The 19,630-nt window shown below is 34.8% G+C and overlaps 4 protein-coding genes across 4 annotated transcripts; all 4 read left to right on the top strand.

Moving 5' to 3' along the window:
• The first annotated feature begins 181 nt into the window (after window positions 1-181).
• On the top strand, window positions 182-851 carry LOC106322968 (17.6 kDa class II heat shock protein). The gene has a single exon (XM_013761118.1). It carries the CDS (start codon window positions 235-237, stop codon window positions 697-699), a length of 465 nt encoding a protein of 154 aa, XP_013616572.1. The 5' UTR covers window positions 182-234; the 3' UTR covers window positions 700-851.
• A 3,979-nt stretch (window positions 852-4,830) lies between these two features.
• On the top strand, window positions 4,831-10,102 carry LOC106322821 (U-box domain-containing protein 51-like). The gene is made up of 7 exons (XM_013760961.1): window positions 4,831-6,216; window positions 7,404-7,601; window positions 7,676-7,746; window positions 7,834-8,168; window positions 8,254-8,497; window positions 8,583-8,684; window positions 8,903-10,102. The coding sequence occupies exons 1-7, from the start codon at window positions 4,899-4,901 to the stop codon at window positions 10,037-10,039; spliced, it is 3,405 nt and encodes a 1,134-aa protein (XP_013616415.1). The 5' UTR covers window positions 4,831-4,898; the 3' UTR covers window positions 10,040-10,102.
• A 388-nt stretch (window positions 10,103-10,490) lies between these two features.
• On the top strand, window positions 10,491-11,247 carry LOC106325676 (leucine-rich repeat extensin-like protein 3). Its single transcript, XM_013763739.1, has one exon. It carries the CDS (start codon window positions 10,573-10,575, stop codon window positions 11,116-11,118), a length of 546 nt encoding a protein of 181 aa, XP_013619193.1. The 5' UTR covers window positions 10,491-10,572; the 3' UTR covers window positions 11,119-11,247.
• A 3,758-nt stretch (window positions 11,248-15,005) lies between these two features.
• LOC106327172 (conserved oligomeric Golgi complex subunit 8-like) lies at window positions 15,006-18,695 on the top strand. The gene is made up of 12 exons (XM_013765244.1): window positions 15,006-15,276; window positions 15,369-15,521; window positions 16,208-16,356; window positions 16,450-16,527; window positions 16,640-16,733; window positions 16,830-16,904; window positions 16,979-17,275; window positions 17,365-17,432; window positions 17,522-17,576; window positions 17,674-17,812; window positions 17,916-18,100; window positions 18,182-18,695. The coding sequence occupies exons 1-12, from the start codon at window positions 15,151-15,153 to the stop codon at window positions 18,473-18,475; spliced, it is 1,713 nt and encodes a 570-aa protein (XP_013620698.1). The 5' UTR covers window positions 15,006-15,150; the 3' UTR covers window positions 18,476-18,695.
• The last annotated feature ends 935 nt before the right edge of the window (window positions 18,696-19,630 follow it).

Here is a 19,630-nt window from a genome sequence, read left to right as displayed (position 1 = left end):
TCCAAAACGAACTATGATTGTCACAAAGCCAGAACGATCAAGATGCTTCCCGAACAACTCCAAACTGAAAAAAAACCGGACACGATGTTCGGTCGGTCTACATCTCTCTAGAAAAATCCATCTCCACTCCTATTTAAATCCCACAAGTCTCAAACAATCTCCATCAAAAACAAAAAAAAATCAAAGAAGAAGAAATCAAGAAATCAAGAACGCAACACAAACAAGTAAAAACAAATGGATTTTGGAAGGTTCCCGATAATCTCAATCCTCGAAGACATGCTAGAAGTCCCCGAGGATCACAACGAGAAGAGCCGAAACAACCCCTCTAGAGCTTACATGCGCGACGCAAAGGCCATGGCGGCTACACCAGCCGACGTGATAGAGCATCCGAACGCGTACGTGTTCGTGGTGGACATGCCTGGGATCAAAGGAGAGGAGATCAAGGTTCAGGTGGAGAACGAGAATGTGCTTGTGGTGAGCGGAGAGAGGCAGAGGGAGAACAAGGAGAGCGAGGGCGTGAAGTACGTGAGGATGGAGAGGAGAATTGGTAAGTTTATGAGGAAGTTTCAGCTTCCTGAGAATGCGGATTTAGAGAAGATCTCTGCCGTTTGTAACGATGGTGTTTTGAAGGTGACTGTTGAGAAGCTTCCTCCTCCTGAGCCAAAGAAACCGAAGACTATTCAGGTCCAAGTTGCTTGAGTTTGTTGATTTCTCCTTTTGTTTGGTTCTCGGGTCTGAATGTAATGGGAATGCGAGAGACTGCGTGCTGTGTGATCTAAGATGTAATAAAAGTGCCTGCTCTGTTTTAATTTTCTTTTTTGTTATTTTAATTAATGAGGTTGGTTTAAGTATCTTCCGTCCTGAAGTACAAGAAATAGCTATGGAGATCACGAATGGTAACAATGAAAGCATGTATAAGATGGATACTGTACGATAATGGCGATGGATGTTTGAACAATATCCGTCATGTGGTCACCTTAGGATGCATTTGAGAATTAGCCTGGGTATTTTATAGGCTTGGGATACTTGGAAAAACAACAATTTAAGCAGTATCGCAGAGGTATATATTCTCAGGTTCCTCACACAAGCTATGTCTCAAGTACCTTAAATTCTAATCGAAGTAATTTATGAAACTGTTAACAGTTTTATTAAAATCTTTGCGAGTTCTAACATACGTACCAAGTTTGAGGATGAGTTCTATCTTTTCAAAGTTCAAAGACAAATTAATTACAGTAAAAATTCTATAAGTTAATAATGTTTAGACTATAAGAGTTTATTAATTTTATAAAATTATTACTTATAAAATATTTTCAATGTTTCTGTTTTTAGAGGTTCGGTTGTTTTAGTCATATGACTAATTTTATATATAATTTTACTAAATACTAGTAAAATATATTGAAATCTTTTTAAAAAATAGAAATAAATTTTATTGTGAATATAAAATAAACATTACAATTTTTATATGTATTTATATAAACTATATATATAATTATTAATTTGTGATTTTAATGAAATCACATATTTACATAAAACATTACAATCTTTCAGAACCAATTTTTTTATATTAATTTAACTTATTTATTTATTTTGCTAATCAACTGTTTATACAACAAAAAAAATCATTACCATTCAGTTCAAGTGTATATATACTACTTGTATTACTTAAATTTGGTATATATTACTTGTATTACTTAAATTTATGAAGGGAAGCATCGATTGTGATTTTTATGTGGAATAGAGTGATCAACTGCATGTAGACATTAACATGTCTTTCTCTTACAAGTCTTTGCTTTTCCGGTGAGACATATTTCAAATAAACCATAACTTAGTCTTTTTAGAGTAGAGCTTCTGTCAATTGGTCTCCTTCACGTTTATTTATCCATGTTCATATAACTATTTATTGTTTGTGGACAAATAATGGTTGCATCTATTAGGAACTATGTTCATTAAAAGCTTGTTATCATGTCCATGACTAGATGACCATTTCTTATTTTTCTTATTTGTGAACAAACATTGACCGCATTCATTGAGAAATGTCCATGAAAAACCATGTTAACAAAGACCGTCTATAAGGTACATTACAAACTATATAAAAACCCTACTACTATAAGACTTACTCACTTCCACGTTCAGCCTATTTTGAACAATCAAATTCAAAATATGAGGTACACATTTTACATGAAAGAACTTTCAATTACATACTAATTCTCTTCGAAGCTGCTTCTTAAGAATAGTTTACATGCTGTCGTTAGATGATGCATTATCCACAGTAGTTAGGAAGATTCTATTTTTTCTATATTACTTCATCGCTTTACAAGATTACCTCGACGTCTTTGGTGAATTTTTTTTGATGTTGTGGTTTCGATAAATAAATTTGGTTTGTCAAAAAATATATTTTGACCAAAACTTATTTTTGTGGTTTTAACGAGAAAATAAAATTTGCGATTTTTACGGGTTTTGTGATTTTAGCAAGAAAATATGATTTTATGATCTTTTACAGTTTTAGAGGAAAATTTTGTTTTGTTAATTTAGCAGAAAAACTTGATTTAGACATTTAAGCAGAAAATCTTGGTTTAACTGAAAACTTAATTTTGCGATTTTTAATGAAAAAAATTGATTTTGAAATTTCGCAAAAAAAATATTTGTGTTTTTTGTTAATAGTCATGAATACATATTTAAATACTAGAAGGTCCCTGATGACTTTTATCTTCATTTGGCAAACTCAAGAGCAAAATACGAAAATAAAAATTATGAGAAATAAAGTCTCCATCTGCCACTATATAAGTTGATATTTATCTTATCTATACTTATAAGATATTTATTTAAAAGAAACAAATTCCGTGTTTTGAAGACGCAGATCAAAATCTAGTACATATTTAAATATTAAGATATCTCCTAATGACTATTTTTTTAGTTTTTTTTTTTTTTTGAAATTACCCCCGATGCTATTGCCTTTATCTGGCAAATTCAAAAAGTAAAATAAGAAAGGTAAAATTATCAGAAACAAAAGTCTCCGTCAGCCACCAGACGTGCCACACCCGCCAATTATAAAAGAAGCCTATGTCAGCTGCTAAAAAAAAAGAAACCTATGTCCGATACTTCCTCGACGTGTTCACATTCCTTTTCTTATAGGTACAGTCATTTCAGATCTTATATTTAAACATTATTCGGTTCGTCTATAAGATATGTGTATGAAGACCCCCATTCCACAAGTGTATATAACTTCTTTTTTTACTCAAACCAAACGTTAACATCTGTTGAGAGGGAATCATACGTGTATCGTTCTAGGTCTTATTCCTCTCTTCTCAACATCGATTATCAAATGAGATATTTACAAACACAATATGATGAATAACAAACTGGTTAGAGTTATAAACATTATTATAAAATAATATCAGGAAAACTTCTTTAAAAGTAGTTAGTTCACACGTAGGAGAACATATTAGGTCAGCATTAACGGAGACGCTTAGCCAAGTGCTACGGGTGGGGTCCATAGCAAAAGAGGAAGCACTACGCCAAAGACGCTAGATCAGGCGCCGTGTTTTTTCAGTGCTTGCACTGTTTCACGGGTCCCACTGACACGTAGCGACCCGTGATTGGTTTGTTTTTAATTTTTTTTTTTTAAATCAGACAAAAAAACCTTTAAAAAAAAATATTTAAGCACCCCCAAGCGTTAATGGTGTTAATGGTGCTCTTATTCTATTATTGCATCTACTTTTTATAGTAAGAATCAGCTAGGTATCACTATGCTACGATTTTCTTTTCTTTTTTAGTACTCATAGTATATTTTCAACATAATTTTTTTATAAACATTATCCAAAATATTGATCTGAAATGTAATTTAAAAAAAAAAACGATTTCCAACAGACTTTGTTTTAGGTTCGTCATTTTAGCAACTCCACGTAGAGCCTAGTATTTGAATGAATATTTGATTTTCTTAGCTAATATAGTTTGGCAAACCTTCAACAGGAAATTGCTAAGTCTATAGTACTTTTATCAGACATGCTAAAATAATGTCAAAAACAGTATCAAAACGTTGGTCAATAAATTGCTTTTGAATAGAAGCACGCAGCACGCAAAATCAGAAGGAACTGGTTTGTTTGGTCGATCATGATCAAAGACATTTGCCTCTCTACGCTGATCGCGTCGGATGGTTGCCAGTTCCAAACTACGGTCTCGTCGGCTCTCATAGGCGGAAGGGTTAGCGGTTCGGGAAGCACTCTTCCACGCACATCACATCGGCATCACCAAAATCTGGCTACGCTCAGACTTACTTTCACTTGTCAAAGCGATTAATTCGATTTCAAAGCGGATGAACCTCTACGGAGTTCTATCGGACATCAAAGTTCTATCATCGTTTTTCTCATTTTGTTGTATTTTTTTTTTGTACCAAGAGAAGAGAATGGACCTTCTGATATGTTAATAAAGGTATGCCTCTTTCATTCTGTGACAACCTGGGCTGAGACCATTTGATCTTTATATTATTATTCAGTTGTTCAAAAAAAAAAAAGATCAAAAACATTTCCTTCCAATTTTTATTTTTATTTAGATTTCACAGTACTCGCATAGTTTGCTTCAATATCTGAAACAGCTCAAAAAGTGGTTCTGTCTTCTAAATTCTGCGAAAATTAAAGCCTAAAAAACAACTAAAGAATGAAGAAAAAAAAACAACTAAAGAATGTAACAAGAATAAAAATGAGTAATAAACAATTAAGAAATAAAATAATACTAATGGAAAAAGAAAGAAAAAATAGGTATCATAGTATAAAGTCAACTTGCGTGTTCACACCTGTCGAGAGATTTCTATTTATGAACCAGAAGTAAAATAAAACTTCTCCTCTAATCCAAAGTAAAACACCTTTTGTCCGAAGCAAAACTCACAACAAACACGTCTTTCGATGAAAGCCGCCGTTTTCCGGAAACCAATCGACGAGGAGGAAGAAGAAGAAGAAGTATGTAATGTCTTCGACAGCGAGACTCAAACGACGTCGTCACACGACACCAAGAACAACCTCAAGGGCTTCTTCACTTCCTTGCTCTCGATGGAGGAGAAGCACGACCAGAAAAGAGCCAGAACCATCTCCGAGGAGGAAAACGGAGATACTACTACCAATCGTAAGAAGCCACGTGCCTCACGTGATGTAACCGAATCCGAACCGGTTCAGCAGAGGCGGTTATGGGTCAAAGACCGGAGCCGAGCGTGGTGGGAAGAAGAGTGCAACCGTTTCGACTACCCGGAGGACGACTTCAAAAACGCGTTTCGGATGTCCAAATCCACGTTCAACTTAATCTGCGACGAGCTGAACGCCGCGGTCGCGAAAGAAAACACCGCTTTGCGAAACGCGATTCCCGTGCGTCAGCGAGTAGCGGTCTGCGTTTGGCGGTTAGCGACAGGGGAGCCGCTGCGTCTCGTCTCCAAGAAGTTCGGTTTAGGGATCTCGACCTGCCACAAGCTCGTCCCCGAGGTGTGCAAAGCGATCAAAGACGTTCTGATGCCGAAGTACCTCCAGTGGCCTGACGAGGAGTCGTTGAGAAGCGTTGGAGAAACGTTCGAAGCGGTTTCGGGTATTCCGAATATTGTCGGCTCGATGTACACGACTCATATCCCGATCATAGCTCCTAAGATCAGCGTGGCTGCTTATTTTAATAAAAGACACACCGAGAGGAACCAGAAGACTTCTTACTCGATCACGATCCAAGCCGTTGTGAACCCGAGAGGTGTTTTTACTGATTTGTGCATCGGATGGCCCGGGTCGATGTCTGATGACCAGGTGCTGGAGAAGTCGCTGTTGTATCAGAGAGCTAACAGCGGAGGCCTTTTAAAAGGCTCGTGGGTCGCTGGTGGGCCGGGACATCCGTTGTTGGACTGGGTTTTGGTTCCGTACGCGCAGCAGAATTTGACGTGGACGCAGCACGCGTTTAACGAGAAGATGGGCGAGGTGCAGAGAGTGGGTAAAGAAGCGTTTGGGAGGTTGAAAGGGCGGTGGGCGTGTCTGCAGAAGAGGACTGAGGTGAAGCTTCAGGATTTGCCTACGGTGTTGGGGGCGTGCTGTGTGCTTCATAATATATGTGAGATTAGAGAGGAGAAGATGGAGGCGGAGCTGATGGTTGATGTGGTTGATGATGAGGTTTTGCCTGAGAATGGATTGAGGTCGGTTAGTGCGATGAAGGCAAGAGATGATATCTCGCATGATTTATTGCATCACGGACTCGCGGGTACTTCTTTCTTGTGAAAATGTTATCAGCTAAACTCAATTTGATTCTTTGGTTTTATGGATATTGTATTGTACCTTTAGATCACAGATGTTAGATGAGGCAGTAGAAGAAACTTAACTTTATAATATACATGGTACTGTAAGCAAGAATGTATGTAATAGCTGAATGATATTTCATTCTCATAGTGTGGATGTGAGATGCATATTTGGTATAAACAACATCCTGATAAAACAAGGTTGTATTTTTTTGCTACTTCAGTGAAACGGCACGCATTTTAAATTGTTGCTGGTCTTCAGAGAACGTCACTTGTTTGTCAGGTGGCTACTGGATAGTGGCTCACCAGTCACCAGTGACAGCCACTCTCTTTTCGGACCCATTGTTTAGATGTGAACCGACAAGTGGAATAAGATTTTAGTTAGTTGGTCCTAATTCTATGTTTTGTTTGGTTTTAATGGTCTCATTCATTTTAACAATATTAATATAATAAATGCTTGAATTATAGGGATTCTCTTTTTTTATAATTTCTAAGTTGGTTTATTGTATTTTAAACCAAATTAATATAAATTTTATTTTTATCTCAACCCAAATTATCCGCAAGAATATATTTTCTACGTTTGGTGATATAAATTTTTTTAAAAATATATAAATTGTTTTGTATTTTATGCAAAATTTTCATTTATTGTGGTCAATTATATATATTTTTTTGGAAATTAACAGTTTTCTTAATTTTTTTAAATCTAAAATATGAAATAAATGAATTAGTTATTATGCTTTCAAATTATCCAAACCAATCCCGGACCAGCTATTAACCAAATCCCATATTAAAGAATAAGAAAAAAAGGATTTACATTATATAATTATTTTTTAAAACCCCACAAAAAGTGAGGAAGAAACAGAGAACCACCTTGAAAAGAGTAATTTTTTAAAACAACGGTTGATAATACATATTGACTCCCGGTATTTTCTCTGACTCTGTTCTAAGGAAAAAAGTTAGTTAATAGTCTTCGAGCATCACCACCACCCAGATTGTAACAGGAAGAAGAGAGGAGAGAAAATTTGACCATCTTTCTCTTCTTGTTCTTATTATTTCCTCTCTTCTCTTCTTGTTTCCAGACACGAACTATGTCGGGTGACACCTGAAATATTATTATTATTTACATATTTATTAGTTGTTGGGGTTTTCAGAGTTTCTCTGTTGATCAAATTCATAATTATGGTTCGTTTCCCATCGGAAGATCGGCATGCACCAGTGAACTCGACGGTGGTTGCCATTGACAAAGACAAGAACAGTCACTATGCTGTTCGTTGGGCCGTCGAACATCTCTTTAATCTGATCGACAATCGCAACATGATTCTAGTACACGTTCGTCTTAAAAATTCAAACCGTACGTATCTAAGTTTTTAAAAAAAAATTATTACACAAGTGTATCTTCTGAAATGGATAGCTCAATTGTTACAGATGGAGGAAACGTTAACGATGAATTAAACAAGCTTTTTATTCCATACAGGGGTTATTGTGCACGAAAAGGGGTATGTATCTATTTCAATCAGACATTTCAACGTATGCATTACAAAACACTAGTTAATTAATTATCTTTGTGTTTGCATGTGTTTTAGATTTCAATGATGGAGGTCATTCTTGATGATATCGACGTTGCGAACGCAATATTGGATTACGCTAACAATAACCTAGTGAACAACATCGTGTTGGGATCAACATATTCAAAGAACCCATTCGCAAGATCTCTCAAGTTCACTAAATCCCATGACGTTGCAGCTTCCGTTCTAAAATCAACACCTGAGTTTTGTTCCGTCTATGTCATCTCTAAAGGCAAAGTCCAGTCCTCACGTGCAGCTCAAAGACCTATCACCAATACCCTTGCCCCACCTCGTGCACCTACGTTTCATCTCCAAAACCTACCTGACCCTGACCAAGATCATCATTTACCTAGGTATTATAGATTATGTTTTTATCTTTTATATGTTGTTTTATTAAATCAACAAGGCTTTAAGAAGTTGTTCTTGAGACTGTTGTAGGGGCCAGCGTAATGGAAGAAACATAACACCAGAGAGGTATCGTCCTCATGAGAATGGCTTCAATGCTGTGAGAGAAAGGCACAAAAGTGCTGCCAATTATGATTTTAACCAGCCAATGGGTCAAAGGAACTTTGATGAACCGGATTTTGGGACTAGGATGATGGGTTCCATTGATCAATCTGCTCATAACTTTGATATCATTGGTTCTACTAGTTCTTCTGATGAATCAGTTTCACAATCAAATGTATGTCAAGAGTAGATCAATAAATTTTTATGATAATATCTAATTTAGGAAGAAAAAAAATAAATTGTTGGATGCTTATTTGCAGAAAGATGTTGAAGCTGAGATGAGAAGGTTAAAGATTGAACTCAAGCAAACGATGGACATGTACAGTTCAGCCTGCAAAGAAGCACTAGATGCAAAACAGAAGGTATAGCAGAGCTAGTGGATGAGGATGTTTTTTTTTAATAATAAAGATTATATTAATCACCGGAAAACACGAGAATAAGGTTTTCGTTTACAAACCGACTCCAACAAAATTACTCAAATAAAAAACAGTTCCTATCAAGTTTCGCTCGACCCATAAAGTTTTTGATGAGGATGTTATCATACTCCATCTAATACTTTCTTGCTCTCATGTTTCTCTAGGCAAATGAGCTTAACAAGTGGAAACTGGAAGAAACTCTAAGGTTTGAGGAAGCTAGGAGTGCTGAAGAGGCAGCCCTGGCTGTTGCGGAGACGGAGAAGGCCAAGTGCAAAGCTGCAATGGAAGCAGCTGAGAAATCTCAGAGGATGGCAGATTTGGAAGGACAAAGAAGGAAGCAAGCAGAGATGAAAGCAAGAAGGGAGTCACAAGAGAAAGACCGCGCTATTAGCGCTTTGGTGCAGAACGATGTCAGGTACAGAAGATACTCTATAGAAGAGATTGAAGAGGCTACTGACCGATTCGCGAGCAACAGACAAATAGGAGAAGGTGGATACGGACCGGTCTTTGAAGGCACACTTGATCACACTCCTGTTGCTATTAAAGTCTTGAGAGCTGATGCTGCTCAAGGAAAGAAACAGTTTAACCAAGAAGTGGAGGTTCTAAGTTGCATCAGACACCCTCACATGGTTCTTCTCCTCGGCGCCTGTCCGGAGTACGGATGCTTGGTGTATGAGTTCATGGAGAACGGGAGCTTAGAGGATAGACTCTTCCGCAGAGGAAACTCGCCGCCTCTTTCTTGGAGGAAGAGGTTCCAAATAGCAGCGGAGATTGCTACAGCACTCTCCTTCCTTCACCAAACAAAGCCAGAGCCACTTGTTCACCGTGATTTAAAACCTGCCAACATACTCTTGGATAGAAACTACGTGAGCAAGATTAGTGACGTTGGGTTAGCTCGGTTAGTCCCTGCGTCGGTGGCTGATACCGTCACACAGTACCACATGACATCTGCTGCAGGGACGTTCTGTTATATCGACCCGGAGTACCAGCAGACGGGTAAGTTAACGACGAAGTCAGACGTATATTCGGTGGGGATAATGCTGCTTCAGATCATTACTGCGAAGAGTCCAATGGGTTTGGCCCATCATGTGTCGAGGGCGATTAGTAAAGGAACTTTTAAGGATATGCTTGACCCGGTGGTGACTGATTGGCCTGTTGAAGAAGCTATGGCTTTTGCTAAGTTGTGTCTAAAATGTGCAGAGCTAAGGAAGAAAGATAGACCAGATCTTGGGAAGGATATAGTTCCAGAGCTTGTTCGGTTAAGAAACTTTGGTATGGATAAGGAGTCAGGTGCATTGTGATACATACAAAACCCTGAACAAAATCTTTTGCTTTCTTCTGTGAAAAGCTTTATTAATTATAAACGTTCGGATTAAACTTAACTCTCTCGTTACTACAATACAACTAAAATCATACAAACAAAACATAATCATCATTAGGTCCAAAACTCGGAAATAGAAGAACCAGCTCGTTTATACTACTACCACTAGACCACCAACATTTTGGTAACATGACAATCTCCGAGATAGAGAAACATCGAATTCAAAGCAAAGTTTGAATGCTGTCAATATCTTAAGAATAAAATTGATACAAAGCCAACTTTGAAAGCAAAGTATAAAGGAACAATGACAGAACCAAAACAAAGCATTACTTCTCATTAGATTGTTTCTTTTTGAGTACACATTGGGAAACGAATATCCAAACTAAAACCATATCTACAGTTCCTTTTACACACTTTACTAGTATATTGACATGGTGATTTATAAATGTTCGACCAACTAACTAAACAATGAACACATTCAACCGCAAACACCAGCTTCTATAGATCATCAAAATGGGTCTCATCATCATGGTCATGGTGATGGGCATCCTAGTGGCATCATCACCGTCCCATCAAACAGATGTCCTCACTCCTCTTTGCATCAGTGAATGCTCTACGTGTCCCACCATTTGCTCTCCTCCTCCCTCCAAGCCATCTCCCTCCACGTCACCACCTCCATCTCCCTCATTGCCGTCATCCTCTCCGCTACCGCAACCACCTCCATCTCCCTCATTGCCGTCATCCTCTCCTCCACCGCCTCCTCGCAAACACTCTCCACCAGCGGTTTCACCTCCACCGTTAATCACAGTCATCCAACCGCCACCACCAAGATTTGACTATTTTCAGTCCACACCGCCACCTCCACCACTTGCTTCCGATGTAAAAGGCTCGCCACCATCACCTCCGTCGCCAAAGGGACAGCCACGGGGGCAGCAGGATCCGAACCCATATCCTTATTTCTATTTCTACACGGCATCAAATGCCACTTCTCTCTTTTCTTCTTCCTTCTTGACTTCTCTTTTCTATTTCCTCTATCTTTTTTCCTTAACTCTTCGTTAAAAAGACCCCCATAATGTCAAGTATACTACTTATATACTATTGTTTATACATTTTTTGGTGTACTATATGATTGCTTTTTCATCAAATGCGATATCGTCTATTATTTTACGCAGATTACATCGTGACAAACCCATTGTACGTCGATTTTATTCTTAAATCGACTTCTGTATAAATTTGTCATAAATAAGGATATATGGATATGAATGATGATGTTAAAATAAAAATTGTCACCAATTAAATTTTACCATAATTTTAAGGATTTAGATTCCTTGTCAATGGTGAGAGCGGTAATCAACAGGCACTAAAATGACGGGTTGAATGAAGCTAGTTAGAAAATTTTAAATTTGATTAATTTATTTGGCTCTGTTTGTAATCGAAATTAGAATCGAACTCGCGCATCCGCACGGATATTATTTTAATTTTATTAGAATATTTAAATTATAAAAAAATAAATAGTTGATATTTTGTTCAATCTTTTGTGTTATCAAACAAATATACTAAGAGATGCTACACCTGTAAAGACATTATAAAAATTAAATGATAAATCATATGACAAAATGCTAAATGTTTTGAGATTCTGCGTATGAGAAAACTTTGGCTATAATTGAAGATCCATATATAATTTTGATTTTTCAAAATGACATATTTTTGAAAATTTTCTTTGTTGATTTGGATAAAATCACTGTAAATGTAAATTAATATATGGTGAAGTTGATAGTATTGGGATATATGCTTAAAAGTTCTGATATTAGCTTTATAAGATATTTTTTCATTTGTATCAATTTTAATTATTATTAATATTCCTGTGATTTTATTCGATTAGTTTGAATAGTTTTAAAACTACATTTATATAAATTTTTGTTATTATTTTCCCCTAATATCTTTATGCAACCGATTTATTACAGTTTTTAATGTTTTAGTTGTTAATATGTATATCCTTTGATATCTAAAGTCTAAGATTTAAAATTCAAAAGATAATCTCATAACATCCAAATCTAATCTATTAATTTAGAGTCATATTTTTTATCTACCATAAAAGTTGTGACTTAAATTTTGGACCTGTTCTAATTTGTGTCATTTATATTATATGCTAATGATACAAAATTATTCCTCATATCAACCGAGTCACTTAAATCAAATCAAACTTACACAAACCATAATTTGGTTTTCTACTGATACAATAACAATACAAATTTCATAAATAACCAATAAACCGACATTTCACAAACAATAATGAGCTAAGCGACATTTCACAAACAAATAATGAGCTAAGCGTATGTTCATCTCTTTTTCTCTGAGCTAATCATTTGTACATCATCTTAATAAACAAATCATATTTGCTTATCTTTAGTACACAAACTAGATCTGCACCATCAAGTGCTTACCATTATCTAACCTACCATTATGAAAAGAACATATAGTCAGCCATGAAACTTGACTGTCCAGAATCATTTAATTCTACATCCGGTTCATCAGTAACATTACAAAAGGTGCAGTTTGGTACAAAGATAGTTAGACAATTCTTTATATTTCGTACCTATTCATCACGTTTACGTTTATAATATTAGCTAAAGTAATATATTTAAATGAAAAATATGTTCGTTAAATAAAAATCCATACACTGGAAAATATTGTATTTTCAAATTTTTAAAAATCTGTATATCTGACAAAGATCTACATTCAGTCAATTTAGGCAGAATATTCTAACTACATTTTAAGCCCATGTGATCAAATCTACACTGATTAATCTTCCTAAATTAATTAATTTTGTAATTAATAATATAATATTGTTATTAATCAATTTTACCTAAAATTTTACTATAAAAAAATTAAAATTATAGACTCTTTTTATAAATACTATATTTATATTATGTATAATATAAAAATAGAAATGCTATATGAATTAAATATGACAAAATTATATTAAATAGGTAAATTTGAAAATTTATTTTTTAAATTGTTTCATTTTAATAAATTACCAGTCATCACTAAAATGAGTTAAAATTTGCAAACTATATAATATTTTATACACAAAAATAAATTTATTACCATAGACTAAAATTTTATATCTACAACTATATATTATCTTTTTTATTTATTTTTAAACTCTCAACATATTGTTTAAAATATTTATATACAACAATATAACAGCATATAATAATAACCTTTATTTCATATACTATTTAAAAAATATGTTATTAGAAAACTATGAAATTTTAGTAATTCATTAAAAATATATATGGCAAATCAAAATTTAATTATAGTTTTTTTTTTAATTATAACAAAATCTGTCGAAAAAAAATTATAAAATATTACCAAAAATTCAAATCTTTTTTTATAAAATAATGTATTAACGTAGTATCAAAAAAAAAAATTCAAAATTCATGTAATCTTCCAAACTCAGAAATAGTAGTGTAATTTTTTAAAGTTTTCTTGACAAAATATAAAATTTTAAAAATTAATATTCAAACCCAAAATGATTATATTTTTTAATTTTACAAAAGATAAAATCATAGATAATAAAAAATAACTTTTTGAAATGCACCACGAAAAAAAACTATATATGTTGTAAAAAATATAATATTTTGAAATCTTAATTAAAAATAAAAAGAAACTTAATATCATAACATCCAAAAAATATCTTATATCAATAAATTTTACTAAAATAATATGATAGATGCTACTATGTATAGTATTTACTATAATAATAAGACTATATTATTTAAACAAAAGATTATTTTTACTTATAAATCCCGTAAAATACTAAAATAATATATGTTAAAGCACATTTTTTAAACACAACATGTAAATATAAATTATCTTAAACAAATTTATTTTATGTAATATAAATAAATTTTAATAATGTGTTATAGCAATATATATAAATTAAAGAAAAACATATTTTGAATGGGGTTATCTATTTGATAATTTCATATTATTATTTTATTGTAACTAATTCGAAAATATATTAGTAAGTAATAAAAATTAATAACAAAGTAAAATGTATTAGACAAATCACTATATATTAATAATACCGAATAGGAAATATAAACAAATCACTATATATTTAAAACATTTGTAATAATATCAATCCTTAATATTAATACATTTATAAAATGAAAAAATATCCGCACGGACGTGCAGGTTAAAATCTAGTTAATATTAATTTAAGCTTTAACAATAATTTTAGTGTACTACATGTAAAATATGGAAGATATTTCTCACGGTCATATTATTTGTGAAACAAATAACTGATCATGCTGAGTTTTATAAACTACATTCATACATCTGAATTCATTAATGAAATCTGCTTTGTACCAAATTGTTGAAAAACATGGTGTCACTATTAATAAATTGTAGTATATGATTGTGCTATTTTAAAAGTGGAATCGGTTCTTACCAATCTTATTCTATAACTTGAATCATTTACAAAGAATTGAAAGAACATTTTAATTGCATGTGTTTATAATATAACGTGAAAATGATACGTGAAATATTGAGAGGATATTTATTTGATATAGTCTACCATTTTTCGGTTTGTGAAATTAGATTTATTGGTCGGTTAAAAAAATTAATCGTAGTATAAGTTTGTAGTAGATGATTTAATAATATAAATTTTTATTTGTTTGCTTAATAATACCGACATTAATAATACCGACATGTAGTATTTTGTAATTGGTCACAAATTTCAAATAACATTAAATTTTATCTAGAATTATGAAAATATCACTTATTATAAAATAAAATAAAAATTGTTAAATATCACTAGTGATACGGAGGAAGTATTACGGTAGATAGTTATTGGAAAAAAATGTATGTATGAATTTTTTTTCCAAAAAAAAGTGACCATAATAATTTTAAATAAAAGTTAATAATGATTTTTCTTTAATTAACGGGGTGAAAATAAAATAGAAAGAGCGATTATTTCAGATCCAAACGTGAAATCTCCTCTGTGTTGTTTCTTTCTGGATCTGTATTACATTCTTCTAGCACATTTCAATAGAATCGCGCTCTACAGGAGATAGATCCGGAATGGCAACGGAGATCGGAGAGATGTCTCCGCCGGAGACGACTGCGAGTCTGCTCGCTCTCGCTTCCGCCTCTCAGCAACCGTACGTCTCCGAGCTCCTCTCCTTCACTCTCGATCGTCTCCACAAGGTCTCTCTCTCTCTCTCTCTTTTTCTCTTCTCTTTTGACATCTCTCTGCGCGCATTGGATCTCTGAATCTTGTCTATTACTGAATTTCGAAGGAGCCGGAGCTGCTTCGAGTGGACGCGGAGCGGATTCAGAGGCAAATGCAAGAGGTTGCGGTTGGGAACTACCGCGCGTTTATCACCGCTGCGGATGCTTTGCTCGCGATCCGCCAGGAAGTTTCCTCCATCGATAAGCATCTCGAGTCTCTGGTATATTATCGAATTGAGTTCTACTGCTTCACGTGGTCATATAGATCTCTCTGGTTTTGAATTTGATTACGGTTAGTGACAGTGGAAGTCTCATCGCTAGGATCTGAAACTAGTTATTGGAAATTAATTGTTTGGTAAATCTTGGATTGGTGTACTAGGGAGGGATAGTTGTTTCAGGTCCTATAGGCCCTCTTCGTTTACCTATCGCGCTGCCGCGTGACCTAGAACATGCGCAGTTTGTTGTTTCGCTTATCTGCGATCTGTGTGACTGTCACAGATGGTAAGTAAGTCGCAGATTGTTGTTCGTTTTGCTGTCGGATGACCAATGCGGGTTGCAATTTCAAGTTGCTGGAAAAAATAGCGACCAGAAAATAAAGTCTAAGTCGCTCGACATGTAAACGAACATGATTTTAGTCGCAGGTTTAGTCTCGCAGGTTGCCCGCAAACAAACATAATCTTAGTCGCAGGTCGCGCGACACGTAAACGAAAGCGTAGTTATTATGAATAGGTGAATGAATCAATGGTTTAGGAATGTTAGCTTGATCTACCATGTTTTCAGAAATCAGGATAGACTCTTGCACGTATATGTAGATCATCCTCTGACTTTTAGCAGTTGCATAATAATAGTTAATCCCCTGAAATTTTTTTGATGCTGGAGTTATGTACTTTTGTTGACCTAATTGCAGATTGGTGAAGTCCCCAAACTAACGTCTGGCTGCACAGAATTTATCGATTCTGCGGAGAATATTCTGGAGAAGAGGAAGATGAACCAAGCTTTGCTGGCAAATCACAGCACTCTTCTTGACTTGCTTGAGATTCCTCAGCTTATGGACACGTAAGTCTCTTCTCGTGCCTCATGAGAGAAAACGAATTATGTGATGTTAAGCAACATCTAAATGCTCTGCATAATGAATTGTATCTTTGTTAGATGCGTGAGAAACGGAAACTTTGACGAAGCGCTTGACCTGGAAGCATTTGTATCCAAACTTGCAACTATGCATCCCAAGTGAGTTTTTTTGTTTGTTATGTTTCTGGTCAATTTTTATCCTTTCTGGATACTTATGGCTGGAAACTTCAAGCTTTAGCTCTTATGAATTAATCTTCTCTTATTGTCAAAGATTGCCTGTTATCCAAGCACTTGCAGCGGAGGTTAGACAGACAACTCAGTCACTTCTCTCACAGCTTCTCCAGAAACTGCGCTCAAATATACAGGTTTTGCGTGAATAAAAGTTTGTTTGTATTTGGTGAAGTATGGTTAGGCTTTGCAATTTAGGAGGCTTAATCTTTTATTGCCACTCTTTATTACAGTTGCCAGAATGTCTCCGGATTATTGGATACTTAAGGCGAATAGGAGTCTTTGGCGAGTATGAAATGCGGTTACAGGTGAACTATTTTGACATATAACTATTCAGTCTGTAAGCTGTGCCTTCACTTCTGAATGGTTCTTCTCTGTGCAGTTCTTAAGATGCCGTGAGGCATGGCTAACTGGAATTCTCGAGGATCTAGACCAGAAAAATGCTTACGAGTATTTAAAAGGCATGATAAACTGTCACAGAATGCACCTATTTGATGTGGTTAATCAATATCGAGCTATCTTTGCTGATGATACATCGGGGAGCGAAGAAAACTATGATGGTGGACTTCTGTTTAGCTGGGCCATGCATCAGATAACATCGCACCTGAAAACTCTGAAAATTATGCTCCCGAAGATAACTGAAGGAGGATCTCTATCAAATATTTTGGATCAGTGCATGGTTGAGTTCTTTTGCAAGTCATATATTCCCCTATTGAGTACACTGTGCAGCTCTGATTGACATTTTACCTTCTTCTCATGACAACACAGTACTGCGCTATGGGGCTTGGTTGGGTTGGGCTAGACTTCCGGGGCTTGCTTCCTCCTCTTTTTGAAGAGTAACGATTCTTCTTATTGTTTTTTTGGTCATAGTCTCTGCTTACTTCTTTACAAGCTCGTCAGTTTTGAACTTGCATGCTTTCGACAGGGCGGTTCTAAATTTGTTTTCCAAGAACATGAGCACAGCTGTAGAGAATTTCCAGGTGGGTAAACACAAAACTTCAACTTTTTTCTCTAGGCACATGTTATACTCTATTGAATCTCTCAATTAAATTTCTTACATAATGTTTTATTTTCCAGTTAGTTTTGGATTCACATCGTTGGGTTCCATTACCATCTGTTGGCTTCCCATCAAGTGGTATTAACGACGATAGCAAAGATGACGTCACACCTCCATCATACTTGATGGAACACCCGCCTCTTGCAGTTTTCATAAACGGTGAGACAATATCAGTTTTTCTAATAGTATGGATGATGTAACCAATAACGAGTGTTCGAATTATCACAAATGTTTTTTTGGATATTCTGGCTATGTCTCACAGGTGTATCTGCTGCGTTGAACGAACTACGTCCTTGTGCCCCGCTAAGTCTAAAGAATGTAATTGCTCATGAATTGATCAAAGGACTTCAAGCTGTGTCTGACTCCTTGCTAAGATACAACACAACTCGGATGCTACGACTCAACGAATCCAATCTCTTCCTCTCACTTTGCCGAGCTTTTGTCGAGGTACAATTTTACATCTTCCAGATTGAAAACCTATCTGTTTAACTCGCACTGTTCTTTTTTTATGGTTCGTTATTGTTGCAGGTGGTGTTTCCACATTGCGCAACATGCTTTGGCCGGTGTTATCCAGGTGGTGCTAGTATAGTTATGGATGCCAAGAGTGCATACGAAGGTCTAAGTCGCATCTTAGCCGCTTCGTCCTCTCCAGAACCATCCAACAAATTAGCAAAGACCATTAGCATCGACCCGACGAGTGCATCAGAGAACGGTGTAACCTCCCAAGCCGAAGAAAAACAAGTGGAGAGTCCGAACGAGAAAGAAGAGAACAGTCCCATTCCCTTGCAGATTCCTGAGACAACAACACCACACGAGTCTTGAGAATTTTCTTAATTTTTCTTATGAAGGAATTTTTCTGAAAAACATATAGAGTGAAAATCAATACATCAGTAGATTATCTATATTGTATAAACTGATTGCACTATGTTTTTGAGACTTGGATCCAAATCGTCTATACCTTTTTCTTCTTCTTATTTTCAATGTTTTCTGATGTAAAAACGAATTCTTCTTATATAGTGGCTATAAATATGACATTCAATTATTCAAACATCACAACGTTAGTTTTTTCTGATGTATTTTCCATGTATATTCAGCTAATTGACTCTATGTTTTAAAACCTAAACAATTTTTTACCAATCTATACATTTTTTAACAAGCTGATTATTTCTTTTACGAAGCTCTTTGATTGAGTTTGTTTTTCCAAGTCGTAATCATGCACATGCAAATATGAAATTTATACTTTTTGTTTTAACAATATACCATTACCATATAGTTATTTACCTTTTTTTTTATAAAGGGCTTACAAAGCTTATCTGTGTTTTGATTTATACCTCACACAAACTCAAAATCTGAATTTTGAAGCCTGTAAACATTATAATTGTTTCTATAATTTAGAAACGACATATATAATAAATTTTGAAGAAAGGTAAAACAAATATTTCATCGCGCTTTATCTGTCGTCATGCTTAAAACAATGTTCTCAACCTCTATACACATTTTATATAGTGACATTTTATTTACTTTCACATTTCTGTTCGGACAAAACTCGATATAAGTATTTTTTGTGTTACAAAAAAAAAATACTTTTTGTGTTACAAAAAAAAGTATTTTTTGTGTATCTGACAACTGTCTCTGAGAACACCCGCCGTGATCAATTTTTACCAAAGTCTCTCATCAAAAGAACTAATATAAAAATTGAAAACAAGAAAGATGACAAGAAATGAAAGAGATGTCTCTATGGGAAGAAACTTTTCATTTGTGTTTGAAGAGTAATTCTACAGATGTCAATATTACTTATTTTACCACATTAACTTTTAATTATGTAATTATTCTATCTTAAAATATTAATATATTTATTTTGAGAGACTTTGGTAAAGAAGACTATTACTAATGATGCTCTCGTATTCTTTATGGAAAAAGCTATATTGTTTTAAAATTACATATACCAATAAATAAAACATATACTAGTAGTGGAGA

The sequence above is a fragment of the Brassica oleracea genome, chromosome C2 (assembly GCF_000695525.1).
Source record: "Brassica oleracea var. oleracea cultivar TO1000 chromosome C2, BOL, whole genome shotgun sequence".
Classification (NCBI taxonomy): domain Eukaryota; kingdom Viridiplantae; phylum Streptophyta; class Magnoliopsida; order Brassicales; family Brassicaceae; genus Brassica; species Brassica oleracea.
This window is presented reverse-complemented; position numbering and strand designations above follow the sequence as displayed.